The sequence below is a fragment of the Ziziphus jujuba genome, chromosome 8, assembly GCF_031755915.1.
Source record: "Ziziphus jujuba cultivar Dongzao chromosome 8, ASM3175591v1".
NCBI lineage: Eukaryota > Viridiplantae > Streptophyta > Magnoliopsida > Rosales > Rhamnaceae > Ziziphus > Ziziphus jujuba.
The window spans coordinates 29,388,884-29,416,509 of NC_083386.1; the positions used below are offsets into that span (position 1 = coordinate 29,388,884).

General features: G+C 35.3%; 6 protein-coding genes across 13 annotated transcripts; 2 read left to right on the forward strand and 4 right to left on the reverse strand.

The window, feature by feature from the left end:
- Positions 1-128: 128 nt before the first annotated feature.
- On the reverse strand, positions 129-955 carry LOC107414942 (uncharacterized). Its single transcript, XM_016023159.4, has one exon. It carries the CDS (start codon positions 765-767, stop codon positions 351-353), a length of 417 nt encoding a protein of 138 aa, XP_015878645.3. The 5' UTR covers positions 768-955; the 3' UTR covers positions 129-350.
- Positions 956-3,723: 2,768 nt separating this feature from the next.
- On the forward strand, positions 3,724-4,722 carry LOC107414961 (uncharacterized). Its single transcript, XM_016023178.4, has 2 exons — positions 3,724-3,983; positions 4,220-4,722. The coding sequence occupies exons 1-2, from the start codon at positions 3,873-3,875 to the stop codon at positions 4,502-4,504; spliced, it is 396 nt and encodes a 131-aa protein (XP_015878664.3). The 5' UTR covers positions 3,724-3,872; the 3' UTR covers positions 4,505-4,722.
- Positions 4,723-6,222: 1,500 nt separating this feature from the next.
- Positions 6,223-8,341, reverse strand: LOC107414921 (UNC93-like protein 1). Its single transcript, XM_016023129.4, has 2 exons — positions 6,745-8,341; positions 6,223-6,598 (listed from the first exon to the last, which is right to left on the reverse strand). Exons 1-2 carry the CDS (start codon positions 7,908-7,910, stop codon positions 6,364-6,366), a joined length of 1,401 nt encoding a protein of 466 aa, XP_015878615.1. The 5' UTR covers positions 7,911-8,341; the 3' UTR covers positions 6,223-6,363.
- Positions 8,342-12,416: 4,075 nt separating this feature from the next.
- On the reverse strand, positions 12,417-15,166 carry LOC107414943 (uncharacterized). 8 transcript variants are annotated; one of them, XR_009640442.1, is made up of 4 exons: positions 14,271-15,166; positions 13,213-13,729; positions 12,823-12,900; positions 12,417-12,681 (listed from the first exon to the last, which is right to left on the reverse strand). XR_009640442.1 is itself a non-coding variant. In XM_025071387.3 (3 exons), exons 1-2 carry the CDS (start codon positions 15,022-15,024, stop codon positions 13,215-13,217), a joined length of 1,269 nt encoding a protein of 422 aa, XP_024927155.3. In that variant the 5' UTR covers positions 15,025-15,166; the 3' UTR covers positions 12,417-12,681; positions 13,213-13,214. The 8 variants fall into 8 exon arrangements, 2 of the variants coding, with proteins under 2 accessions (XP_024927155.3, XP_048325473.2); XR_009640440.1 differs by having other exon boundaries at positions 13,164-13,729; positions 14,271-15,164; XR_009640439.1 differs by having other exon boundaries at positions 12,976-13,729; positions 14,271-15,164.
- A 2,625-nt stretch (positions 15,167-17,791) lies between these two features.
- LOC125421647 (UNC93-like protein 1) lies at positions 17,792-19,751 on the reverse strand. Its single transcript, XM_048470912.2, has 2 exons — positions 18,364-19,751; positions 17,792-18,209 (listed from the first exon to the last, which is right to left on the reverse strand). Exons 1-2 carry the CDS (start codon positions 19,536-19,538, stop codon positions 17,966-17,968), a joined length of 1,419 nt encoding a protein of 472 aa, XP_048326869.1. The 5' UTR covers positions 19,539-19,751; the 3' UTR covers positions 17,792-17,965.
- A 520-nt stretch (positions 19,752-20,271) lies between these two features.
- LOC107414924 (uncharacterized) lies at positions 20,272-26,794 on the forward strand. Its single transcript, XM_016023133.4, has 20 exons — positions 20,272-20,785; positions 20,871-20,999; positions 21,280-21,447; positions 21,545-21,628; positions 21,906-21,956; positions 22,515-22,571; positions 22,648-22,730; positions 23,085-23,208; positions 23,298-23,357; positions 23,532-23,774; positions 23,946-24,014; positions 24,103-24,250; positions 24,370-24,497; positions 24,776-24,823; positions 24,930-25,060; positions 25,210-25,292; positions 25,385-25,488; positions 25,567-25,637; positions 25,871-26,187; positions 26,274-26,794. Exons 1-20 carry the CDS (start codon positions 20,525-20,527, stop codon positions 26,426-26,428), a joined length of 2,514 nt encoding a protein of 837 aa, XP_015878619.3. The 5' UTR covers positions 20,272-20,524; the 3' UTR covers positions 26,429-26,794.
- Positions 26,795-27,626: the final 832 nt, after the last annotated feature.

Below are 27,626 nucleotides of genomic sequence, written 5' to 3' on the forward strand. Positions count from 1 at the left end.
TCTCAGTTCTTGTCCACTTTGTGCCATCAATTACCCAACAGATATAGCAGAAACTGAAAATAAAAATGAAATTCAAACCCACATGCATCAATCATAGTCTTAATAGAATATTATTCACAAATAAAGAATAAGAAAATAAAATATATTTAACAAACATTAACATTTCAAAGAGAAAAAAAAAAGAAAAAAAGAAAAGCAGTAAAAAGCTCTTCCTTCATATACAATGGGGCAAAATATGCCAGTTCTCTCATAAAGAATGACCAACAACAAAGAAATCCCCCAAGAAAAATTGGGAAAGAAATAGAATTACAATGAATTACAATAATACCCCAAGAAGAAAAAAAAATCAATCAGAAAACGCCGAACAAGACGGAAAATCCGAGGACGATGAGCCAGACAATGTGCACCAAAAGGAGAGCCTGAGCAGAGAGAGGGGCAGAACCGCCATTACCTACCTCACAGAAACTCAATTTGGCAACTTTGGTGTTCGCACACCGCGCGTCCGCGCACCCACACCAGTAGGTGACGCCATCGACGCCGCAAACCGGGTCGGGTCGGAAGCATTTCACGGGGCAAGAAGAAGGGGGATCCGACGTCGAGAAGACGCCACAGACATCCTCATTATCGTCGACGTCATCAGAGGGAAACCGAAGGACGGAGGATTGGTACTCGGATCGGACGGTGGGGAAGGAGGAGAGGACGAAGAGGGCGAAGAGGGTGAAGAGGAGAAGGTAAGAACTTATGGGTTTAGGGTTGAATTGGTGCATGATTGAAGGCGAGCATCCAAAAGAGGAAGAAAGCTCGCCCCTTATGGGAAATTAGGGTTCTTGGAGAGGAAATTGAAGGAAAAAGTAAGGAATTTTGATGAGAAAATTCAAAGAACGCGTAACAAAAAGTTAGAACCTTGTTTGGACGGAGTCGTTTTATTTGGCTCATACAGAATTTACAGACGTCAAATGCTATGTGGAAAGGCTTTGGAGACGTTGGCCGGTGGCTGTTCGTGGGCCCCACTGAACGCTTTGTTGTTCACCAACTGTTTGAGCTGTATGTTTGATTTTTCTTTTACTAAAAAAATTATTAATTTTCTACTTCCTAATATTTAATATTAGGATGGACAAAAATCGAATCAGACCGATCAAACCGATCAAATTGATATATTTGATTTGATTTGGATTAGTTTTAATTTATTAATCGGTTTGATTCAGTTAAATATATAAAAAAAAATCGAAATGGTCGGTTCAAATTGTAAGTTGAATGAAATTTATCCAATCTAATCCGTACCAAACCGATCATCAATTAAACTAACATTTTATTTTACTTTTATATATAAATATAGTATATAATTATAAAATAAAACTATTATTTTATTTATTGTGAGAATGGCATTGAATTGTGTGGAAGAAGACTTTTTAAAATAATTTTTATTTTTATGGATTGTTAGTTTATTTAATTATAAGTTCATTTTAAAATTTAAGATTTCAAATATGAATTGTATTCTATTTTATAATTAATAATGGTTGTAGATTTATTATAAAATTTATTTGTTGGTGTATGATGTATTTGTATAATTAGGTTGTAGTTGTAGACTTATACTATAGTTATATGGTTTTATTTTGTATTATCTTACTTGTATTGTAGTTGTATGGTTTCATGTTGTATTGTAGTTAATAGTTATTTTATTTGGTATTTTTGCTAGTTGAATGTATATTAAAATTATTTAATTTAGATATTATTTAATTTAGATAATAGCTTGAAAAAGATGCTTAATTCAAAATATAATGCATGAATATGATTGAAGATTGATAATTAAAAAGGCCTAAAAAAAATTTATACAATTTTGAACCCAATGTGTACAATTTTTTATCTCAAAATAGCATAAATAAAAAAATTTGGACCGAGATCCAAACCGACCTAAACCATTAATCCAACCCAAACCGACCAATGATCATCGGTTTGGTTCGGTTCGGATTGAATATGATGGTCGGTTTGGTTTAGTTTCGTATCCAATCCAAACCGAATTGGTCGGTTTGGTTTAAAAAAATCTATAAAACCGAACCAAACCGCACCGAGCCCACCCCTAATAAATATAATTGGCATTTAATTTCAATCATAAGACTAGTGAGACAACATTTACCCACCAAAAAAAAAAAAAAAAGACTAGTGTGACACTTATAGAGTTAAATTTTATTTTATGAGATAAAAAAATTTGGGAGAAAGAAATAAAACACTTTAAAAGGGAAGATATATGCAGTTTAATTTATTCAAAGTTAGAAAAGAAAAATATATAGATATGCATAAACTGTTTGGTGGTGTTTTGTTTTGTAAAGTTAATTAACCTTAAATTATCGCCAAAAACAATCTAACGGTGGAATGAATAAATTTTATTTAGAATGGATGTTTTCAATTTAAAATTTGAAAGATTTCAAAAAATTTTAAAATTTAGAATATTTAATTTAAATTTTAAAAAATATTCAATTGACATTTTAATTTTAATATATTTTATAAAATCTTATTAAAATTTAAGTATTTTTTATTGAAATTTTATAAAAAAAAATTTAAAATAAAAAAGTATTTAAAAAGTTATTGAATGTAAAAGATTTTAAAAAGTAATTTTTTAAAAATATTTTATAGGATTTTAAAAGATAAAATATGAAAAAAAATGTTGATATGAAATCATATCTTAATTCAAAGGATTTTCTAAAATTCTTATAAATTCGTTTATAAAATTAGATAAAAACTATAAATTTTTTTAAAATTTATAATTAATTTTATTTAATAACATAGAGCCTTATGTAGTATTGAAATTTTTGTATTTTGTTATACCGGGAATGATGATGGGATGAAAGCTTGAAGATTTGGGAGGAAGTGACAATTGGACAGCAATCTCCCAATATCACTTATTTACCAAAAAATAATCTCCCAATATCACTTCAACAGATAATTTATAAATATTTTTTTTTCCCTTTGAAATTGAATTAACTCCTAAGTTTTTTATTTTTTTCCATTTAAAAAAAAAAATTGGAAGGAAAAAAATGCTTTATGGTGAGAGACAAGGATCTCCTCATACAAGAAAACTTATTTTTTGGTGAATAACAAGAAAACTTATTGGACAAAGTAAAAGACGAAACGATGATTTCTAAGAGTATCAAATATGAAAAATTCTTAATATCCAAAAAAAAAAAAAAAAAAAGAAATAAAATAAGATCTAAATGTCCAACTAGCTTACCAATTGTATTTATTTATTTATGCTGAAAACAAATTGCATTTTAAATTGCATCTCAAATTGATATACATATATGAACCTCTAATTATTGAAATCCAATCACATCAATATCATATTTTGTATGAGAAGAAATTCAAACCATATATAACTACAATGAACAAATCTATTAATATCAAAAGTTGAATCCATGCCATTCTCAAAAGGCTTAAAATCTTTTTAATGCAAAAATAGTTGGAATTATGATTGCAGAAAATAGATATTGGAAAGACAGGCCCGACCACAAAATTCCAAAAACAGGGCAAACATAACTAACTCCAACGGTTTTACAAACTCCAAAATGTCCCAACCAGAGAAAGTTGGCAGAGCAAAGAGTGTATTGGTGTCCATATGGAAAAAGTCAGAAAAATACAAGGCCAGGCCAGTTAAAAAAAAATTTCTCCACCACCAACTTGTCCTAAATCTTAGTTCCTTCAAAGCCTATATCACCCCATTTCCTACTCACATTGTTTTCCTCAGCCTCAAAATCTCCCTTTGTTCATACAAAAAAATCTCGTTTGGTCTCAACACCCACTTCTTTGTTTCAGCCCCCTCCCACCTCCCACAACCACCAACAGTCCCCCATTCAATTTTTCTATTTTTTTAACTAATAATGGGAGGCTGTGCGAGCAAACCTAAGGAGTCTGACCTCGTCGGCAACCAGCCGGCCCCCGCTGAGGCTCCTGCCCCTGCAGAACAGCCTGCAGGCGAGCCTGTTGCTCAGGTATCTACCATTTCCTCACCCCCATCACACTACATTGTTCTAACTCTTTTTGTATATTATTATTGTGTTACTGTAATGACTTCGGTGTTTTTTTCTTTTTAAATCATTTACAACAATTTTGCCTCCCTTTCAGTGTTTCAAACTCACAACTTTCCACATGTAGATGTGAGTAACATACCATTTGAGCTAACCTCATTTGATGTAATGACTTTGTTGTTTGGTTGTGATAAATGCAGGAGAAAAATGGAGGTGAGAGCTCGAAAGAAGAGCCTCCTTTGGTGGACCTCATCGAGACAAAGGAGGAGGTTGTAGTGGAATCGAAGGCTGTTGTCGATGCCCAAGTACCAGTGCCTGCTGCAGCAGCAGCTGCTGTTGATGAAACTGCCAAGCCAGCCCAGGACAAAGTCGAAGAAAAAGTTGAGACACCAAAGGAGAAGGTTGAGGCTGTTGTTAAAGAGGAGACCAAAGAACCAGCCAAGGAGCAAGTTGAAGCATCAGAGAAACCTCTTGTTGTTGCCTAGAAAATGATCCAGAGTTTCTTTTGAAAATTTTAAATTGTTTTCCAAATGAAAGAGAGAAAACGAAGCTTTTTAGTGCTACTATGTAATACAAGAGGACTGCATTTTTCAAATGATGAATTGTGTTGCTAAAAAAAACTTGTCTCTAAATTTGCTGGAACTTTGAAAGCATTGAATATCCTTTCTTATTTATATATAATTTAAAGCAATTATAGTATTTATATGTGTTGATTCATTTATTCAGTGATACTAGTTGTTATTTAAGGTTTCAAAATAATAGGGAAATAATTTTAGATTTCATGGCAGAGCTGCAGTTTCATGAAACTCTCTTACAAGCAATGACAATTTATAAATAATCTTTTCAAATATGCACGAAAGGCCAAGGAAACATTCATTATATGATAAATCCGACATTAAAGTGCTTACATGATATTTTGGCCTCATGGCAGTACGGCTTGGTGAAAAATGGCAAAAACATATTTACTTCACAAGGATTCACCTGCCACTTCATTTCTATTTTATGCACCTTAAATTTATTTCATGGTTTTCTATTGTCCTGAAACATTCAAGCAATGAAACAATCTTTGTTTAGAAAGATTCAGAGAACAAAAGAGACCACAGGATGAATGTTTAACATAGTGAAGGCGGGACAATAGCATCGATATTTAAAATTTTATAATAGTGGACTGTAAGTTTATAAAGTTGACATTTTGTTTTCACCGATATAATATACTTTTTGGTAAAATAGACTCTGGTTTCTTATTGAGATTGTGCTACTAATACAATATGGATCATAACAAATGTGCTTGTGACTTCAGGTAAGCTCTTTAACTCTGATAACTTCAACAAGCAATGCAATAGATCTTGTTTGAAATTTTTTTATTCCTATCCATTAATGCTTTGCACTTTGCCTAATGCACAAAATATAAATAATGTTGGCATCTGCAAAGCTAAAAACCTTTTTTTTTTTTTTTTTTTCCCCTCTATCAAGCCCAGTCAACAATCCTTCAGCTTACCACCAGATTCTTTTTGCATTATTTAATATGAAGTATTAATATTGATGCAGGCTCATACTTATTAGAAAATTCACCAGAGTCAAAAGAACTTTGGCTTTAAGTTTATGTAGTAAGTATATTATCAGAAGCAATATAGCAAAATGATGTTAGTTGGAGAAGTAAAATCATTATGCTCTTATTTTTGTGAAACAACTTATAAAATCTCTTAGGTAGAAGCAGGATCTATTGTCAGTGGTAAAAACATCCTTTTGATCGTGAATGGAATAAGGCCAAGGCTTATATTTTTATATATCTATAAGCCAGAACATGACCTCAAAATAAACTAAGAGCAAAAGTAGAATGAAAGGAGAACACTTTGCTTTGTTTTGTTTTCTAAATTTATGTTATTTTTATAATAGAGGAAGAATCAAAGAGTTTCTCTTGGGTAACATCCATATATCAAATGTCTTATTTCTCACCATGCAAAAACCAAAAAAGAATCCAGAGGCCTAGTTATGGTCAACAAGGATCATTCTGTAAAACCCCAATTATGTTGGATGCAATTTCAAATGGCAACAAAAGACAGGTCAGATTTGTATGCGCATTTTTTCTTACCATAAAAAAATAGTGAAAGCGATTCCTTTTGATCAAGCAGAAGAGGCCCACAAGGATTCTAAGTATTAGGCAAGAATGCAAATTTAACAGATAATATCAAAGAGCCTTGGAAACATTGGAATTCTTTTTTTTTTTTTAATAAGACTTTTGGCACTGTGAAAATGATAATATCAGTTGAGATTGAAAAATAAAGGAAAGATAATCACAGAACAAATGGTATTTAAATCAACTTGCTAAGACCATTATTAACCATTATTTGACAGAGGCAGGGTTAAATGATGAAGGAGTAGCCTCTTTGGCAGTTTCTTCTTCATCCTGGTTCTCATCCTTCACAGCAAACATGACCAAAACCACCAGTAATGGATAACTCGCTGTTGTAAGCGACCAATTAGTGATCAATTGGTGCATGAAGGATACCTTGCGAGAGTCAACTACCCAAGCAACAGCTGCACCTGCGCTCTGTATTCCCTTATAGAACCCAACATACCTGCAATCAATACACACAGCAGAAAAATTGTTAGCATCACAAAAAACTTAAATCAGAGAAAAAAATCCCATAAAAACTTTGACATTTCAACAACTATATATGGATAGACATCATTTATTTATTTATTTATTTATTTATTTTGTTACCTGCTAAGGATTTCAGAATCATCAGCCAAGGCTCCAATGATCCAGTAAACCATGCTTTGGAACATGGCATCCAGCAACCCAAAACTAAAATACAATACAAATGGTCCAGCAAAATCAACACCAGAATCCTTAAAATCCAACTTCTCATCTGGCAAATCATGGCGGGAGTACAAGAGCTGGTTGGCTAATCCACCAGCCCAAATACCAGTTCCAAGGAGACCAACCACTCCAATCCCAAAAAACCCTCTAGTCCTCCTACTCGTGAAACTGAAATCCATCAAGTGTCCAATAACAATAGACCCCAACATCTGAGCACCCCAATAGAACACATTGTTCAATCCTCTAGTCCTCAGATTAAACAACACCCCATTAACATTATTGAATTGGTAAGTGTAAAAGAAATTGCTGGACCAAGCTGCAGGGACTATAAGAAGCATTTTCCAATTCTTAAACAGCTTGGCAATCTCAACAATCTCTGTGGTCACTTTGGAGTACTTAATCTTCGTACACCTTGTCCCATCATCACGAACAACACGGCTAGGTGGCAAAATAGCCAGAGAAAGTAGAGCCCCAGCAAACATGAAGCACATGAAAGCAACATAAGTACCATCATTAACAGAAGCAGCTTTGGTTCTATGGTAATTGAGAATGAAAGGAATTAGGCCTCCAATGACACCACCCATGTTGAATATACTCCAGAAGATGGAAATATAAGTTCCTTTCCGATCAGGCGGTGGGTATGACGTCATGATAGCACCTTGTCCGGCCCACAAAAGCCCAGCTCCGATGCCGAGTATAGCTCCAGCGACAATGGCGAAAACCTGGTTGTGGTGGTGATTGTAGTAAAGGAAAGAGCCGGCGTAGAGGACGTAAGTCAAGCAAGCCGTGAGAAGCGTCAGATGGGGTCCGAGGACGTTGTAGATTCCGCCGCCGAGGATTCCGAAGACGGCGAAGGTGGTGTAGAGTGCGATGAGGGAGTTGTCGGAAGCCGTCGGGTCGACCTGACCACCGCCACCCATGCCGGAGAGAGCGTTGAACATTCCAGGACAGCAAAAGCAGACCAATCCGATAAGGATTACTTGGACCAGAGGCGAGTTGTATCTGAAAATTGAATTGTTTGGCACTTCTTGGATTGTGCCTGTTTCTTCATTCCCATCCAAACCCATGTCTCCAAAATGATGATTTTGATGATTTTCCTTGTCAAGTTTTGATTTTTATTTTTTTTTAAGAGAGAGGGAATGGAAAATATAAAAGAAAAAGATTGAATTTTGGGGATCAGATTCAGAGTGGAAAGATAATAGGGACGCGGATTTAAGGACTCTTTTAAGATTGAATTTTAGGATAAGCAATTCCACCACTGGACGATGACTGACATAACTCCTCCTTGCTCTATTTGTCTATATGGTACTGGTTTTAAGGAGATAGAAAGGAAGGAGTAAATTATTGACTGAAGGTTGGTTTTCCTTAGTTTTTAATTTGATTGGTCCATCGATTCCAACACTCGTGTTCTACCATACATATGATGAAACCAAATCGAGATTAGGTTAAAGTTATGTTACACTAAACAAACCGTTGTACAACAGGCAATCATCACGTACGAGATGTGGATTTTATAAAATAATTGTTTTATGAATGATTTATCGTACCAATTGGCCTGTAAAGCTGTCAATAATTTTTTTATTTTTTTTAATGAGATTCAAAACCTATTCGCGATCATTGACTTAACGTGAAATTTTGGATGTGACAATAAAGGAGAATCTCTGACTCTTCTTTCCAATTATTTGCAGGCTTGCTTGATCATTCCAAAAGTTTTAAAGTCTTCTTGTGAGTAGGATAATATGGTTCTGATACAAGATAATCGGACAGACTACATATTTAATGCAGGCCGTTAGTTTTTACCTTATTATATTTTATAATATTTACATGTTTACAAATAATACTATCATGTCGTGCTTCTAGATAAAGATAAAAATGTAAGATAGTTTTTAAATACCATTTTTGAGATTCATTTGAAAGGGAAGTTTTAAAGAAATTGCCTTTTTCTCAGAGTACATAGATTCCAACAAGCAATATATGGCTGTGGGTATTTATTTATCCTATGAATCATGTGAATCTGCTGTGCATAAAAATTATCTTCCCTATACTGGGTGTTTAGTTGGCCCATCAAGATTCACAATTCGGTTTCGGAAACTTGGAATGCTGCGTTTGTCTTCTTCAACTTGTTTGTTCTTTTCTGTAGGAAACCAATTTTATATGCTTGTTTTCAATGTAGCTCTCTAGTGCCCAAAAATCTTCCAATACGGAAGCTAGAAAGTGACAGGATAAGCACTGTACAACATAGTCTTTGTTATCTTTCCTAACTTACTTTCCTCTTGGCATTATTACTTTCATTTGAGAAAAGCCGGCAAAGCCGGCGAATATTTATTAAAAAAAAAAATGTCTTCTCTGATTCTGTCCCTATCAATATCTATTATATATCATATTAGTCTACCATAAAAGTAAAAAATACAATCTTTACTGGAAAAACCCTTTTGAAAGTTGTGAAAAATGTCACTTTCTCATCATTTTCTCTCTAAATTATGAGTTGGTCTAGGGGGAACAACGATTCACACTGTAGAATTCTGGTTTTTAATGGAAGGCTAGCTAGTTTGGTGTATTTTTACCATCTTTCAAATTTAGATCTTATTTTACTACCAGAAGTTATACTGCTAAGAGACACCTTTACTGACGCAAAACGAAGACAAAAAAGGCACTTGTTGTCATAAGCTGCATTGAACTCTCAAGTTCTTCAACTCTCTCTACGAAAAGGTAACTTTGGTTTTTGATCTGAGTGATCTTACCTGAACTGTATATTTCAAGACATTCACCTAACATCAAATGTGAGCCTGCAACCAAAATTATCCGGCATCCAACCTAAATGTTATGCATTATCAGAGTAATTAATCGGTTGGTTATCCACTAAACTCATCATAGGTAATTAGGCAATTAGCTATATTCCTGTTATGTTGGTATATTGTGCTTAGTGTGGTCATAACGTATGGTATTCATCCCAATAGCTTCATTCCATACTCATGTTTGTTTTCCGTTGGAATTTCTAAATTATTTAAAAAAAAAAAAAAAAAAAAAGAAAAACGAAAACCCCCAAAACTTGTATGCATGGAGATATCGTACATGAAGCCAAAGCAACATTGCCCTCTAGCCATTTTTTGGCCATGTCCTTAAACATTGTTTAAATTTTTAAAAAGAACAAATTGTTGTTGTTTGAAATGAAAAATTTTGGTTCTTTTAGAACCAAAAAATAATTCTTTAACTGGCACTTTGATCACGGTTACGAAAAGATGGGAATCTCTAGTTGAAGAATACAGTCAAGTGGTGCTAAATAGACACATCCCTAGTCCTTCTCCCAAAGAGGTCAGCTGGATCCCCCCCCAAAAGGCAAAATCTGCATAAACACAGATGCAGCATGTAGTCCAGGTAAAACTGGTTTAGCTTTTATAGCAAGGGATGACAAAGGTAAAGTCCTTCTGCTAGCTGCTAAACCAGCTACACCAATGGAAAGTGAACTTGCCGAAATAAAGGCCATCGAGTGGGCAATGGCCACAGCTGAGGAATCCAACTGGAAAGACATAGAATGGCTGAGTGACGCCCGTTCAGTGGTCAACCAGCTGCTTGACAGGGATGAGCCGTGTGCGTGGAGCTCTTGGGAGATCATTACGTCCATTAAGAAGACAATGAAAAACCACAACTGGAGAATTTCTTGGACTCCAAGACAAGCAAACAAGTGTGCTGATTTAGCAGCTAAAGAAGCAATGAAAAATAAGTTAACCATTTTTTGTTCGAGCTCTAATATGTTTAATTGTCCAGATACTATCCAAGAGCAAATCCTTTTGGAGGAGATCTCTTCTTGTACCTTGGGGTAACTGGGTTTCTTGTACCGGTGCCCCCCTCTTTTGTGCTTAATGCAGTACTATTTACCAAAAAAAAAAAATAATTCTTTAGTTCATGGCCAGACTAGTCAGTTCCAACAATGTCATTATTTGTCGAAACTTTGTAAATGACAGTCATTAAACAACTTCAGTATGTCTTCCAGTTAAAACAGCAAAAACTTTTTAAGTGCTATGTCCGACCAATTAAAAGCAACAAGATGAGGGGAAAAGAAAGTTAACACATAACTAACCTTGTCGTATAAGCTAAACCATAGCCATATTTAATTTGGCCAATGTCCTTAAATTTATGTTTTATAATGGATAGCCTCCAGTACATTGCTAGCCAGACAAATCCGTTTCTTATTCCAATAATGTGGTTATTTTGTCGGAATTTTCTAAAATACCTGTCATTAAACATCTTTAGTATGTCTTGAGTTCATACAGCAAAATTTTGGTATTACGCTTGACCAGCCAATAAAGCCCCTACAACAAGAAATGCTTTATCGTTCCCTGTTTGGAAATCCCTTCTCCATCTTGAAACTGCTCAGAATTTGAGCTTCAGATATTGATAGGGAAACAGGGTAGATCCTACTTGGAAGAAATGGGCCCCCTGGGTCCATTTCGCATTAAGGAGGCCCTTTAACATTTAATGGTCCAACTCACATAGTGCGATCATGGTCATATGTTTATGTTATGTAAATTTCTTGCAGTGTTTTTAAGTTTTATTGAGCCCTTTAACGTGCTCGAGATAGGATGATGATCACTCATACAATATTAATACTTGTAAATTATGATTAATACTTGTAAATTATGATTATCCAGTAAGGGATTTACTAGAGGGCCTCTTTGTTTTTTTCCCCTCTTATGTGTTATTATGACTTTTTGTTTTTTTTAAAAGTTATAAGACATATTATTTTTTGTTTATTTTTTTAGCTTAATGCCTAATTTAAGATGTTTTTATCTTAAATAAAAAAGCTAAAAAATTTTACTTTTCTCTTATTCGAAAAATGTATGACCGTGTTTTTCAAACTTTTTACCCAAAATTACCCCCCTCAAACTTTGAATTCGAAACCACTCCAACTCCTCTCTCGCTCGCTCTGTTCTCTCTCTGATTTGTTCTCTCCTCTCTGCCATTTAGCGTCACCAACTATTACAACCAACAAAATAACGATGAATCACCATAGCATTTACTAAGGAAAAGCTACGGTCTTGTTTTTTCTTTTCCTTCGTTTATTTTCTCAAATCGAGTATGTGTCTGTTTTCCTTGATTCTGAAAGAGGATTTCTTGAGCGCGAGAAAATTTGTTTTCCTGTTTTTTTCCCCCATAGTTTTTGGACTTGAAAATGGCAAAGTTTGAAGGTGGGAGAGTCAGAAGCACTGTTGCTGGAGATTATCAAAGGCCCAAGAAGAAATTGGGCATTCATTCGAAACTGTTGCTCGAGATTATCAAAGGTTAGAGCAGAAATTGTGCATTAGAAGACGGTCCACGCTTTTACGAAAGATCATATTATCTCCATCATCAATATGGCTCGTTAGATTAGATGACTTTCTCCAATGATTATTTTGCAATGAAAATTATAATAATTTCGCTTTTGCTTGTTTCCCTTTTTTTTTTTTATTTTTTTTTTCAATAAAACAAATAAATAAAACAGAATATACGATCACATCCTTTAAAGGCAATATTATATATTTCAAAAAAAAAAAAAAAAAAGGGCCAATATTGTAGAAAAAAGAGAGAGAAAAAGATAAAAAATAAAATTTAGGATAGTCTTTACTTCCATAAACACTTCAGATAAAATATCTCTTCGCTTAAAACAACAAAAATGGAATTAATATTCGATTCACCAGGTGAAAAAGAAAAAAAGAAAAAAAGAAAAAAGAAAAATGGAATTAATATTGCCCACAAAAGTTTAAATTATAGTTCATGGAAAAGTAATCTTCATTGGCTGTGAGCATCACCACGTCTTCAAGCACTCTAACCATTTACATCAATTTTGACATATATTCTCACCTGAAATCATTAAAAATAAACTAAAGAGTAAAAAACTTGCTAAATTTCATACCATACATAGAAACATAAGATCATGCAATGCACACGAATGTCGTTCGTAAGAAACAAATATTTCGTTTCTCAAACCAGGTACATACATACATATATATATATATATAGGGACAATAGGAGGAATATTGATCTTTAGGAAACTAGCTTCTCCCAAAATTAATAGGATACCTGGTGACATGACAAAATGTTAGAAACATAGTAAAAGCCATTTAAAACCATCTAAACAAAAGCATTGGAAAGTACTTGTACTACTTAAGCTTGATGCTTGTTGTCCACATCAGCTTAAACTCTTAAATTACAAGGAGAAGGCAAATGAGAAAAGCAATTTTGAAAGTTGGTAGAATATTGATTTATACGAAAACATTAGAAAGCTAGAAATTAAAATTCAGTAGCAATATTGAAACTGATGATTTATATATGAAAAATGGAACCTTGTACTTGATTCATGCAGACGGAAATTTTGTGTTGGGAAGGGTATACCCTCATCCTCTGAGAGCTGTGGGACTTAGAGATACAATGGATGAAGCCCTTGAAAGAATCTGATTACGTCCTGCAATAGTATTGCTTCCAACTCCAGTGATTTTGGCTTGCATTTCCCGTACGAGAACCAAGTTCTTCTTCATATCTCTTGCTGCCTGAACCTGTAGTATCTGAAGCAACCTACATAGAGTGTCATCCAATTCAAGCAACATCCCGGTGTAGTAAGGCTTTATGCATAACTTAAACCAATGAATCTTGGAGCACTTTCGAACTAGCGCTGTCCCCTTCTCCATTTCTAACATAATATCTGCCGCTTCACTTTCTGGCAGATCCAGTTCCCTGTCAACTCTTTGAATCTCCATGAGCAGTGGAGCCATAACTCGTAACCTGGCTTCGAGTTTATTGAGGATGGGTTTGAACATCAAAGCCTTGTCTTTAACTTCTCTAACCACATCAAATAATGTTCGGAATGGATGAGCAAGACGAATCCCTCCATGAAGTTCCACTGCCACATTATCTATTTCATTTAAAACCAAAATACCTAATGGATCATAGTGTATCCTATGTGTATAGTTATCTGTAACAACCTCCTTGTATTTGGATTTAGGTTGTATTATGTTTTTTAAGGTTTATATCTTGTGTATTTATACCGGTTTTGCTTGTTAATGAATATAGCTTCTTCCATATTGTCTGTTACACTTATACGGTACAGTGTTAAAAATTCTAGAAGTCACGCTGCAATCTATTTAGAAGAATTAATATTTTGACCTAAATAGTCTACAAATAAAAGAGAATGTTAGATATAACTAGATTTACAAATTTTGATAGATTTTGTATGATTGTTAAGAAAATATGGGAGGAAAAACAAAGAAAGTAATAAGTTTATAATTCTTTGATAATTTATCTTGTTCCTCTGTAATTTAGGAAAAAAACTAATTATGTAATATTGATTCAGTTTGTAAAGAATTCATGTTTATGATTGTTAAGAAAATAAGATGAGATGTTGTTTGCGCCTCTGATTTTGAGTGTTACAAACTGAAGCGAATTTTGGAAATTACCTTGGCCTTCATTAATATTTTGACTTTGACTTTTTCCCGGAGCAGATCCGTAATTATCAATATTGTTACTAACGTTTGAGTTGTTGTCTGAGAACGGCGGAGGCGGAGACGGAGGTGGAGGTGCCTTAACATTCGGCGGAGTTAGAGGTGGCGGAGGTGGAGGTGGAGGCAGGGGTTCCTTAGGCTTAGGCGGAGGCAGAGGTGGAGTACTAGTGTTACTGGAAAGCATTGATGTAACCCGATGAGATTCGGCAATATTAATGCCTTGGCTTCGCTGGATCATGTCAAAAATTTTGCGTAACAAATCCAACATCTCATTGGAATCCACTGCTGACAACCCAGAAGCTGGCAACAACTCCAATATTTTGTTTACCCCAATCAACGTCTCCTTGCAATCCCTTGCTGACGACAAAGATATTATCAACGACTTGAGGTTCTGATCCAATTCCAGCAGCTTGTTGGTGTAGTATGACTTGTTCAAAATGTTATACCGACCAACCCTGGAGCACTTGCGGATGTGCTTCTCCCCTTCCTTTATCTGAGACTCGTAATATGCTGATTCTTGTATTCGTTGAGTCAGTAATTCGTTTAACTGTTTCACCTCTTTCATCAGCGGTTTCAAAATTTCTAGCGTTGCCATGAGGCTCCTCAGGGACGGCTTGAACATTATGTTCTTTTTAGTCATTTCTTTTACCGCATCGTACAGCAATGTAATTGCTGCTCCAAGAGCAGCTCCTCCAACATCCACAATCATCAATTTTATATTTTCCTTTCCTAAACGCTCAAATCGGTTGAAAACTGATAACAAAATGAGAAGAAAAATAACCTAGCAAGTTCAAAGCTTTTCCGCAGACAAGATAACCTTAGGAAATAGTTGTCTTAGGGTCCAGGGAAATAGTCATCTAAAAAGTCTTCAAATGATTGTACAAAAAGACCCATTATTATTATTTCTTTTTAATGATATATATGTGTGTATATATATATATATATGACTAATACCGTTTTTTTTCTTTTTTTTTCTTTTTATTCCAGGGATCATTGACTTAAAAAGTCTATGGTTTATCCTAAGGATCACGACTCTAAAACTTGCAGGCTCTCATGGTGTTAGGTGAATATCTTGATATTTACATACAGTTGAGGTAAAATCACTTAGACCAAAAACCATACTTTCCTTTTCTTAGAGAGAGTTGAAGAACTTAGGAGTTCCATGCAGCTTATGACAACAAGTTCCGTGGCTGTTATCTCTCACAAATTTTAGCACCCTGAACATTTTCTCTTCTTTTTGCTTAGCAGCAGTAAAATAAGACAGAAATTAGAAAGATGGTAAAAATACACAAAAATGGTGAGAAAGTGACATTTTTCACAACTTTCAAAAGGGTTTTTCCAAGAAACATAGTATTTTGTACTCTTCTAGTAGATTGATATGATACATAATAAACATGAATAGGGACAGAATCAGAAGTCTTTTTTTATCTGTCGGCTTAGCTGGCTCTCCTCGAATGAAAGTAACACAGCCAAGAGGAAAGTAAGTAACGATAACAAAGACTATGTACAGTGCCATATCCCGTCACTTTCTTGTTTCTGTATTGGAAGACTTTTGGGCTACGCTTGAAAGCTAAATTTGAAACTAGCGTATAACATAGGATTCCTACAGAGAAAAAACTAGTTGAAGACAAATGCAGCATTCCAAGTTTCAAAACCTAATTGTGGACTTTTGTTGGTGGGCTAACCCAATACCCAGTGCAGGGAAGATAATTTTTATGCACAGCAAATTCACATGATTCATAGGATAATAAAATACCCACAGCTTATATTGCTAAGAAGGCAATTTCTTTAGACAACTATTTCCTTGGACCGTAAGACAACTATTTCCTTTGGTTATCTTGTCTGCGGAAAAGCTTTGAACTTGCTAGGTTATTTTTCTCCTCATTTTGTTATGAATGTTTAACCTATTTGAGTGTTTAGGAAAGGAAAATATACATTGATGATTGTGGATGTTGGAGAGCTACTTTTAGAGCAGCAATTGGAATGCTGTTTGATGTGGTAAACGAAATGACCAAAAAGAACATAATGTTCAAGCCGTCCCTGAAGAGCTTCATGACAACGCTAGAAATTTTGAAACCCTTGATGGAAGAGGTGAAACAGTAAAACGAATTACTGACTCAACGAATACAAGAATCAGCATATTATGAGTCTCAGATAAAGGAAGGGAAGAAGCACGTCCGCAAGTTCTACAAGGTTGGTCAGTATGACATTTTGAACATGTCACACACTACATCAACAAGCTGCTGGAATTGGATCAGAATCTAAAGTTGTTGACAATATCTTTGTCGTCAACAAGGGATTCTAACGAGATGTTTGTTGGGGGTAAACAAAATATTGTAGTTGTTGGCCCCAGCTTCTGATCGATTTCTGCACCACAAAATGAAGTTTTGCTTAGGTTCAGATTGAGATCATAAAAAGACAAACGAAGCGAGAATAGTTTTACATCCACACTTTTAGCTGCAACCAAAATTGTTTGGCCTCCAACCTAAAATGGATAGTTTTAAGTTTGGTTTTTGAAGCCAAACCATAGCCATATTTAATTTGACCATAAATTTTTGTTTTAAAATGGATAGTTTCCAGTGCAGGGCTAGCCAGACAAGTCAGTTTCTCATTCCGATAATGTGGTTATTTGTCGGAACTTTGTAAAATAACTGTCATTAAACATCTTTAGTATGTCCTGATTTCATGCAGCAAAATTTTGTTATTATGCTTGACCAACCAATAAAGCCCCTAGAAGAAGAAATTCTATCTTGTTCCCTGTTTGGGAAATCCCTTCTCCATAATGAAACTGCGAAGAATTGAATCAGAGAAGCAAGCTTCCTCAGAAACTAATCATCTTAACACTCAAGTTTTTTCTTAGTACATAATATGCAAAGAAAGTGTGTGTGCTGTAACAGGAAAAACTAAAATAATTTTGAACAGACCTACAAAGAAAGTCTATGAATTTGGCGAGAAAACTAATTGCCTAGTCTGAAAAGCAAGCATAGTAGTTACACCTTGGATTACAGCAGCACTGTAAATACTTATGCTGAGGATGGAATCTGCTATTCCAACATGCATGAAGGAGTTCATGGTGGATGGAGAAGAAGCAATGGCTGTTACATCTCCTACAATTGTTTTATAAGCTATGTACATAGAATAAAACAGAAGTTTTATGCCTCTCATTCAAATGGTGAGTACAACAGGGAAGGAAACCATTTAGATTTACATTTGTTTGTACCAAACTTGTTTAAGAGATGTTTGAGTGCGTTTAAGGCCTTATCATTTCAAGTTTTCACTAACCAATCTCTCTGTTCAATATTGTTCCTTCATTATCGAGAATTCTATTGATAGCCTTTTCAATCGTGATACTTTTTTCAATAATTATTTAGCAAATTTTCACTCGCCCAAAGTTTTCAGTTAGAAAAATCTTTAGCATACACCTTATGGAAATTTCTTGATATTAGCATGCAAAATATATGTACTACAAATAAAGGTATGAAATCGAGGTCACTTCTTGGTGATGATCAACCTTGAATTTTTAGAGCATAATGTAATACGTTTTGCACTTGCTATGAACTCAAATTTTGCATTTTTGGCAATGCAAAAAGACATTAATTCTCAGCATACATACAATCTCTTAAATTGGCATGACAAGCCCATCATTATTGTTAATTAACAGAATCAGGGTGGTTGGCAGATGGTGGAAGAGTAACCTCCTCTTTGGTTGTTCCTTCTTCAGTGTTATTGTCATCCTTCACAGCCAACATGACCAGGACTACTAGTAACGGATAACCCACCGTAGTGAGAGACCAATTCACAAGCAACTGGGACATGAAAGATACTTTCTTTGCATCAACTTGCCAAGCAACCGCTGCGCCAGCACTCTGCACTCCCTTAAAGAAGCCCGCATACCTGTAATTACACACACACACACAAAAACTAAGGTCATCAGCATAACAAAATACTGACTGATAATATACTTAACAAACAGGATCTGCAGCTCTGCTACCATTTAAGGGCATCGTCAACCTAGGAAACCTAAAGCTGAAACTACTATATATGTTACCTGCCAAGTGTTTCAGAGTCATTTGCCAAGCATCCAAGAATCCAGTAAACCAAGCTCTGGAACATGGCATCAAGCAAACCAAAACTGAAATACAACAGGAATGGTCCTGCAAAATCAACACCTGAACCTGCAAAATCGAGCTTCTTGTCCGGCAAATCATGGCGAGAATACCTTAGCTGGTTGGCAAATGCACCTCCCCAAATGGCAGTCCCAAGGAGAGAAACCACTCCAATCCCGACAAAACCCCTGGTCCTCCTACTCTTGAAACTGAAATCCATCAAATATCCAATCCCAACGGAGCCTAACATCTCAGCACCCCAGAAAACCAGGTTGTTCAATCCTCTAGTCCTCAAATTAAACAAAACCCCATTGACATTGTTGAACAGGTAAGTGTAGAAGAAAGTGCTAGACCAAGCTCCAGGGAATATGAGAAGCATCTTCCAATTCATAAACAGCTTGACAATCTCAACAGCTTCAGTGCACACATTGGAGTACTGGTTTTTATTAGTACATAAAGTCCCGTCGTCGCGAACCACCTTACCGGGAGGCAAAATCGCCAACGACAGAAGTGCTCCGGCCGACATGAGGCACATGAAACCAATATAAGTAGCATCATTAACAGAGGTAGCTCTGCTTCTGTGGAAGTTGAGAAAGAATGGAATCAAGCTACCAATAACACCTCCCAAGTTGAACAGACACCAGAAAATCGAGATATAAGTCCCCTTTCGATCAGGCGGCGGATACGACGTCACGATGGCGCCTTGAGCTGCCCAAAGAAGGCCTGCTCCGACACCGAGAATAGCTCCGGCGACAATGGCGAAGCCCTGTTTCTGCTGGTGGTTGTAGTAGAGGAAAGAGGCAACAAAGAGGACGTATGTTAGGCATGAAGAGAAGAGAGCGAGACGGGGACCGAGGATGTTGTTGATGCCGCCGCCAAGTACTCCGACGACAGCGAATGTAGCGAAGAGGGCAGTGAGGGAGTTGTTGGAGGCAGTGGGGTCAACCTGACCAAAGCCTCCGATGCCTGCGAGGGCGTTGTACATGCCGGGACAGCAAAAGCAGACCAACCCAATAACGACTACTTGAAACAGAGGAGAGTTGTGTCTGAAAGTAGATTTGTTGTTTGGTAGTTGCATAGGTTGTTGTTCTTGTTGGTCTGCATGGAAACTCATCATCTATCTCTGCTTTAGTGTGTTTGTTATTTGGATTGTTGTTTATTTATTTATTTATTTTCTCTGGTTTTCTGGTTGAGAGGCTTTTGGAGAAGAAAATGGGAGAATAAGGGTATTGGATTCGAGGTTGGATGGAATTTTGGGAAAGTGGTGGGTGATTGTAACAGTAAATGGATGTATGCTTGTGGAATCAATGGCTACAGCAGGATATGGCTGCTTGGAATTTAGCAGAGCAGGCTGACTTTGCTGGCAGTTGCTTGCTGTTGCTGATGGCATAATTAATTATAATCTTAATTTTATCAAAATAACTTTATTTTTGTTAGTTAAATTAAATAGAGTTTATATATATATATATATATATATTAAAAAAATGATAAAGTTCCAATATTTAAAATAGAAAAGTTCCAATTTTGGTAAGTAGTAAATATACGGATTCCAAATTGCGGGGCATTATCAATTTAGTTTTTCCATAGCAAAAAAGAATTAAAAGTACAAAACTCCTTATACATTGGCTAGCAAATAATTTAATTAGTTAACAGTAAAAGTTTTTATTCGTCAACCACAAAAGTTCATTTTCATGCTTTCTTCTTTTATTTTGCTGAGACATATTCAATTATTCATGCTTTCAACCAATAAAATATTGGGTGTAAAGAATTCACTGTCAGAATATGTAAATGTTCCTTAAAATAGAACGGATAATTTTTTATAATAATATATATACATATATGTATCCATTTGTTTTGGTTTTTGCCCAGTAGACTCTCGGGCCACTCAGCTTTCCTGATCCCCCTCGCTGACACTGCACCGTTGGTTTCCTTCTTCGCCTATAATCTAGTACCCTCCTACCGTTGGTTTCCTTCTTCGCCTAAAATCTAGTACCCTCCTACCTTATCCAACAGCCAAGATTCTCTATTTCCATGAACTTTCCGAATGATTACCCGGCAGTTATTAACCTCAAGTGACTGATTGAGTAGGATTTAGGAAAAACCATGCTCTCTTGGGCATTGTTTGGCAACCCCATCTCCATCTCCTTCCCTGCTCTTTCTTCTAGGCCTCAAACTGTTAGAGTTTGGTTCAAGCAACGAGCTTTCCTTCGACCCACATCGGCTTCGGCCAACCAATCTGTTTCTTTTCAAAACCAAACCAAGTCTTCGGTTCACCATGACAGTCTCAGAGTCTTGGAATGGGACAAGCTCTGCGACTGTGTTGCCTCTTTTGCCCGCACTACCTTGGGCCGTGAAGCCACTAAGGCAGGGACATTCTAATTCCTTTTCTCATATATGATTTTTTTTGCTTTCAAGTTTTGTTTTTGATTTGTTGGTATTGGTGTTATAGGCCCAGCTATGGTCTTTAAATCAGACTTATGAGGAAAGTTTGAGACTTTTGTGTGAAACCAATGCAGCCGTTGAGATGCACAAGCATGGTGGTTGCTCCTTGGATTTCAGCGGAATCAATGTCCTTCTGGTTAGTCCTAAAAACCCAGTTGGAGCTCGTTTGGCAATGAATTGGGGGAAAGAAAAATTTTGTGGTTTAAAAATACTACATTTTTTAAAGTTTTGTGTATTTGAAATCAGAAGATAGTTGTTTTCTTCATGGACAAACAAGGGTCAATTGATTTTTTTCAAATTAATTATGAATGTTTCACCGGTTTTAATGGAATATACGTTGTATTGATCGCTCAACTATGTTGATTATATACTGCTTCTGCTTTGCCCTGCAAGTGATTGAGTTTTTGCCCCTGAAGGTGAAATCCGCAATCCAACATGCTCGGAGGAGTTTACCGATGGAAGGAGATGAGGCAATGGCTGTTGTATGTCTCCTGCAGTTTGCTGAAACTCTGCAGGTTAGCTTAAAAGCTGCAGTAAAGGAAGATGCAGACTGGTATAGACGTTTCATGCCTCTTACAGAAGTGGTGAATATTCTATCATCATTTAGGTTCTAAACAAAGCATTACTTTTTACAATATGCTTGGATAGTTTTAAGTCCTTACTTGTCCTCACTTTGTGCAGATAATGGGATTCATCTTAAATCGGTCATTGGTGAAGTTGATAAAGCAAGTTATAGATGAAGATGGTTCTGTTAAAGATTCTGCGGTTTGTTACTGATAATTCTATTGGTTGCCTTTTCCAGTGACTGCTTTTTGCAGTTTATCAATATGTTTTTTTTCCTCCCATAAGCATTGCTAATGGTTAAAAAATTTTCAAAGCATATTTTAACATTGTGTGTTTTCATACAACTGTCTTTTCAATTCTTGTTCAGCTTGTCTCCAAGTTATTTGTTTGATCGTCCACTAAGTTGTTCAGTCCTTTACAAAATATTGTAAACTTTTATTTTTTATTAATTGATGTTCATCTTCTTATTCCTATTTAGAGTCCTACCCTGAAACGGTCACGCGATCAAGTTAGGACGCTTGAGAAGAAGGTAAATAACTGCTTTTTTCTTTCTTTTCCTTTTATGGTACTTCAACAGATGTTTGTTTGGGGGTTACTCATTATCTTGAATAAAAGTTCCAAGTTTTAGCTATTGTATAATGACAGATGTATTGAGACATAAGAAATAGTAGTCTAATAGCTTCATAATATCAATATTCACTTCCAGTGCTGAACATAAAAGTTTTTCTTTCATTAGCACTTAGATATATTCTATAGCCAAAATAAATAAATAAATAAATAAAATAAAAGATGAATAAGAAGAATGTGCGTCTAGTCTAGGTTGCTTTGAATGCTGACCTCTGGCAAGTGATTAGTATGATGACTTTCTAGTGCTTCCTCAGAATAGGATACTTTTTTGTTTTTCTTCTTCTGAAAAATCTTGCACAGACATTTGTACACACCATGAATCACCTGGTAATCCAATTAACTTGAGTTGCCAGCTTCTTCTCATTCTCTTCATCATTTGTTTACAACTTTACCTTTTTCCATAACGTTGCTTTTTCTGTTTTCTTCCCCCTTGGTTTAATTGTCTTATTGCTTTGTTCAGATATATCAATTAATGGACAGCCTAATTAGAAATGAAAGGAATGAAACATCCTCTATGGTAAGAACCTAAAGATCAGAGTTGCTTTGCTTTTCACCTTCTAGTTTATTTTCCTAATACTTCCTTTATCGGTCAGGAAGTGTATAACATTGATGGCAGGTGGTGCATAAGATCAAGTGCTGATAGGCTAACAAACTTTAAGGGCCTATTGTTGCCCAGGTCTGTGAAATTTCCTTTGTAACTTTGAAATGTTAAGTATGCATGCAAATAACTCTTTCAGTAATAACTATTCAACAAGTTTTAATCCATATATTTCCTTCTGTTTGACACAGCATAGCCGGATGAGTTTCATAAATTTGGAATCAAAATCTTGTACAAGTATTAATCTATGAAGATATTATTAATTCCTAACATTAATTGAACAATGAATAGGGACAAAAGCTGTAATTGTGATCACAGGCTAAATATAAGAAACATAGTAGCTGTTTTTCTCTTTCTTCCCATGATTTTCTCTTTGATGGGAGCTCAAATTTCTTGAATATTTTTTTCCTGAGAGGTAATATACTGTTATAGTAATTCAGGCATTGGAAGCATTGTCGAGCCGTTCTCTGCCGTCCCTTTGAATGATGAGTTGCAGCAAGCAAGGGCATCGGTGGCAAAGGCTGAGGCAGATGTGCTTTCCATGCTAACACTCAAGGTTTTTAGCTTAACTGGTGATATTTCTTTCACAGGAAATATATATTTTTTTTAAGCTCATGTTTTTTTAATTCTATGTTTTCTTCTCAGATGCAAATGGATCTTGATGACATTGAAATGCTTTTGAACAGTATCATCCAACTAGATGTGGTATGCATTTGTCACCATTTAAGCCTTCATTTACTCTCTCTATCTCTCTTCCTCCTTTAAAGGAAATAGAAACACAGTACTTATCATGTTTTGGATGCTTTCTTGATGTTAAATTATTTGATTATTCTAGTTTATCGCTACATAGTTGCTAACTTCATTACTCCTAACATTTAGGTCAATGCTCGTGCAACCTATAGTCTTTCTTTTGGTGGTACATGTCCCACTATATTTCTTCCAGCAGGGGATGACTTCTCAACTGCTGGTTCTAACATGTCAGGGAACGAAACTATGAACACACCACTCCCCAATAAGAAGGAATGGGTTCTGTATCTGCCAAAAGCTTATCATCCTCTATTACTTCATCATCATAGGCAAAATCTAAGGAAAGCCAGGAAGAATTTAAAGAATGCTTCTGCAGTAAGTCATACAGGACCAAAATGTATTGTATGAATTAGGATTCCCAAATTTAATTTGAAAGTAGCAAGATGGCTTTTTGAAATCATCTGATCATTAAATTGAAAGTCTTTTACTTCTTAATGTTTGTATTTCAGCAATCTTTTAAATTTGTTGTTTCTTTCTTCTCCTTAGGAAATCAGAAGCAATATTCCAGTGAAAAAAGGAGAAAAAGATGCGGAACTTTCATCCTTGAAAATGAAGGTTATTATTTAAATAATATCATCCAATTAAAGATATTTATTTGTTACTATGCATTACGAAGTTGAAATTAATTAGTTCTAATTGACAGGTTAGTGCACTTGAACAAGCTCATCCGGTTCCAGTTGATTTTTTTATAGCTCAGAAAACTCGAGTTTTGGTTATAACTGGCCCTAATACTGGGGGTAAAACAATTTGCTTGAAGACTGTTGGATTAACTGCTCTGATGGCAAAATCAGGTTCTATTAAGATTTCCTTCCTCTTCCAATGGTCCTTAGTCCCAACTAATTTAGAATATAGACCTATTATGATGCAGACTTTTGATTTCATGACGTGAATCATTTCTTAAACATTGCAGGCCTCCATGTTTTATCTTCGGAATCTGCACATATCCCTTGGTTTGATTCTGTCTTTGCTGACATTGGTGATGAACAGTCCTTGTCCCAATCTTTATCCACCTTCTCTGGCCATTTGAAACAGATAAGTGTAAGGGAAATATTTGTCTCACAAATTTGAGATTATTTGAGGAAATGCATTTGTGATGATAAACATGGAGACCCACTACAGCATTATAAACTTTTTACTAACTTCCCATGAAAATAAATATAGAAGGCCATTATACTTTACATTTAACCCAATATCATGATCATTCAAACTGGGTGCTCCATAAAATCAATAAATTCAAAAATAAATTTTACTGATTTTGCTTTGCGATGGTGATTTTCCTTTTTAATATATTAAAGATCCTTTATAACATGTTTCAGAATATCCAATTAGAGTCAACAAGTCTCTCCTTGGTGCTACTGGATGAGGTATGTAAAGCTAAACTGGACATATGGTTTACATATTATGAACATTAATCGCCAGGATAGGATAAGAGGGATATCGAATGTTAAAATTCTATTTTACATCTTTTAGGTTGGTGCTGGAACGAATCCTCTAGAGGGAGCAGCTCTGGGAATGTCAATACTTGAATATTTTGCAGAAACTGGGGCACTGTTAACTATAGCTACCACACATCATGGGGAGCTTAAAACCCTGAAATACAGGTATTAAAAAAGGAAATATATGGTTTCTGTTTTTTGCTCTCACTAATAAGTAGCTCAATTTTTTAAGTTCAAGCGAAAGCCAACTTATATCTTACCATCCTACTTGAAAAGGTTTCATGTTCTGAATCTTGGTTGCTTCTCTTTGACAGTAACGATGCATTTGAAAATGCATGTATGGAGTTTGATGAAGTTAACCTTAAGCCAACTTACAAGATTCTCTGGGGAGTACCAGGTTTTCACTTGGCCATGTCTAACATTGTTCGTTTCTTTACATTGATACTTGGAATCATTTTTTATTCTTGGCTTTATATATATGTGTCATAGGGCGTTCAAATGCAATAAACATAGCTGATAGATTAGGTCTGCCTGGTGTGGTGGTGGAAATGGCTCGTGAACTATATGGTGCAGCTAGTGCAGAGATAGATGAGGTAATTTACCAATATAAAAAGCTGTATTTTAAGTAAAACATAGTATTTTTTTTAATTCTTCTGTTGTACTGAATGCAGGTCATAATTGATATGGAAAGATTAAAGCAGGAATATCGAGAGCTTTTACATGATGCACAATATCATCTCATGTGAGTCTTGTTCTCAAATATTATAATTAGGTCCCCCCAAAAAAAAAAAAAAAAAAAAACTACTGTAATGTGCCATGAAAAGTTAAAGATAATCACTTTACATTTTAAATGTTTTATAATTTACCTTTATTTCATTCTGTTTGAGCGAAAATTTAGACTTTGTTGGGATGTCCCATTCTTTTTAAACTATAATTTATCGGATTAAAGTTTCTCATAAGGTTTAATGATCATAGGCTCTCAAAGGATCTGTATGAAAATCTATTAGTTGCCAAAAGAAAGATCGAGGAACATGCTTGTAATCAAAGATTCAGGAAAACAAGAGTAATATCTGAGACTGCTGCAATGGCACGCTCTACACTTCACAAGAAAGTTCGACAGCTTCGAGCATCAGCAGCACTTCAACCTTTGCAACCCACTACAGCAGATAAAAAAAGCAAGCAAAAAGTGGCCACAACTAACTCCCATCAGACCATCACTGACAACAGAACTGAATCTTCTATGGCGTATAGGAATATGCCCTCCACTGAGAACATCAACCGATCACCCTCAGGTATGTTATTAATTGTGAGAATCATCTTCTCTGACTCTGAAGATCTTTACTAAATAGGGATTGTTTTTCACCTAATCATCTTTCAGGAAAATCCGGGCTTCCAAAGGTTGGTGATGTGGTGCATATTTCTTCCCTTGGAAAGAAAGGAACAGTTCTAAAAGCCGATCCATTAAAAGAAGAAATTTTGGTTCAAGCTGGTATGATGAAGTTGAAAGTGAGACTCATTGATGTTGAGAGGTGACTGTTAACGGATCTTGTGGGGTTGTGCAAACTCATCAACCCATTTTCTACCTTTACACGGATTTCTTATTTCATGATGTTATGTGGTTATCAATCCAAATTGACATCCTGACATTGTAAAACGAAATTAAAAGCTATTGGTTTTATACAGTCATTGCCATTGATCATCAACTTTACTAATAGAAGTGGGAAAAGGACCATTAGCTTATCATTCACTAGTTTGTATATACGTCCAAAATGCTACGGAGAGGGTTTAATTTTAATTTTAATTTACTTATTTATTTATTTTGTCATTATAGTTTAGGTGAAACAGACAATGTAATCGTCCTCATTGGTAAAGTATATTTGTTTTATCAGTTAGCTCTTTTATTCAAATGTTGTTCACAGTTTCTTGAAAGTACATCTTAGAAACACCTAAAAAATGGTGTATTTGTCAGCTATATATTATAAATTTCGGTGTGATGGGTATTTTATTAATTTTACAATACTTATGAAACCTATAATATTAATTTAGGCACAAGAGGTCAGCTATCTAAAGTGGATGAATTCCTAAGGAGTTTAGATTTTTTATCGTCAGCCTGAGCGAAGCATATGTGAATTTACTACAGGACTGATTGATGCTAAACCATGTGAAACCTCACAACCATTTTGGAACTCGAGGGAAGCATAAACAGTCACTATCTTAATTGATTCAAGAGTCATGATTAAATCAAGCTAAAAAACCCGGAAAAAAAAAAAAAAAAGATAGGAGAGGGTCATCATCAAATTGCATAATGCATCAAACTAAAAGTGCTCTTCCTGGATTTTTCACAAGCAAGTTTCTTAAACAAAGTCATGCATAATAAGTGCACATGAACATGGGTCTGAGACGTAATAAAAAACTATTACTTGGGGTTTTGCCAAACGAAGTTTGGTAGCGTAAGGAAGCACTATCTTTTGTAATTGACTTTGCTTTGTCACAAAGTGGATGAATCTGAGGAAATTTGCACACTTTTCAGAAAAAAGTAATGATTTAACCCTTTGTTAACATTATATATGTGCCATGTTGTTACTTTCTTAGCCCTGTTGGACTACGAGTAATAGTTACCACTAATATATTCTTCAAGAATTTTCAATTTTCCTTCTTTTTTTTTTTTTTTAAATTTGTTTTACAACTATGTTTGGATTGGAAATCACTTGGAAACTTCGTAGTGTTTGGT

Bases quoted from the DNA above. Each gene is read 5' to 3' on its own strand.
- LOC107414942 (XM_016023159.4), bottom strand. From the start codon at position 767: ATGCACCAATTCAACCCTAAACCCATAAGTTCTTACCTTCTCCTCTTC.
- LOC107414943 (XM_025071387.3), bottom strand. From the start codon at position 15,024: ATGATTGTGGATGTTGGAGGAGCTGCTCTTGGAGCAGCAATTACATTG. The intron at 13,730-14,270 runs GTAATTTCCAAA...TAAATGAAATAG, and splicing joins AAATATTAATGAAGGCCAAG to ATAATGTGGCAGTGGAACTT.
- LOC125421647 (XM_048470912.2), bottom strand. From the start codon at position 19,538: ATGATGAGTTTCCATGCAGACCAACAAGAACAACAACCTATGCAACTA. The intron at 18,210-18,363 runs GTAACATATATA...GTGTAATTACAG, and splicing joins GACTCTGAAACACTTGGCAG to GTATGCGGGCTTCTTTAAGG.
- LOC107414921 (XM_016023129.4), bottom strand. From the start codon at position 7,910: ATGGGTTTGGATGGGAATGAAGAAACAGGCACAATCCAAGAAGTGCCA. The intron at 6,599-6,744 runs GTAACAAAATAA...TATTGATTGCAG, and splicing joins GATTCTGAAATCCTTAGCAG to GTATGTTGGGTTCTATAAGG.
- LOC107414924 (XM_016023133.4), top strand. From the start codon at position 20,525: ATGCTCTCTTGGGCATTGTTTGGCAACCCCATCTCCATCTCCTTCCCT. The intron at 24,824-24,929 runs GTATGTAAAGCT...TACATCTTTTAG, and splicing joins CCTTGGTGCTACTGGATGAG to GTTGGTGCTGGAACGAATCC. The intron at 25,061-25,209 runs GTATTAAAAAAG...TCTCTTTGACAG, and splicing joins CTTAAAACCCTGAAATACAG to TAACGATGCATTTGAAAATG.
- LOC107414961 (XM_016023178.4), top strand. From the start codon at position 3,873: ATGGGAGGCTGTGCGAGCAAACCTAAGGAGTCTGACCTCGTCGGCAAC. The intron at 3,984-4,219 runs GTATCTACCATT...TGATAAATGCAG, and splicing joins CAGGCGAGCCTGTTGCTCAG to GAGAAAAATGGAGGTGAGAG.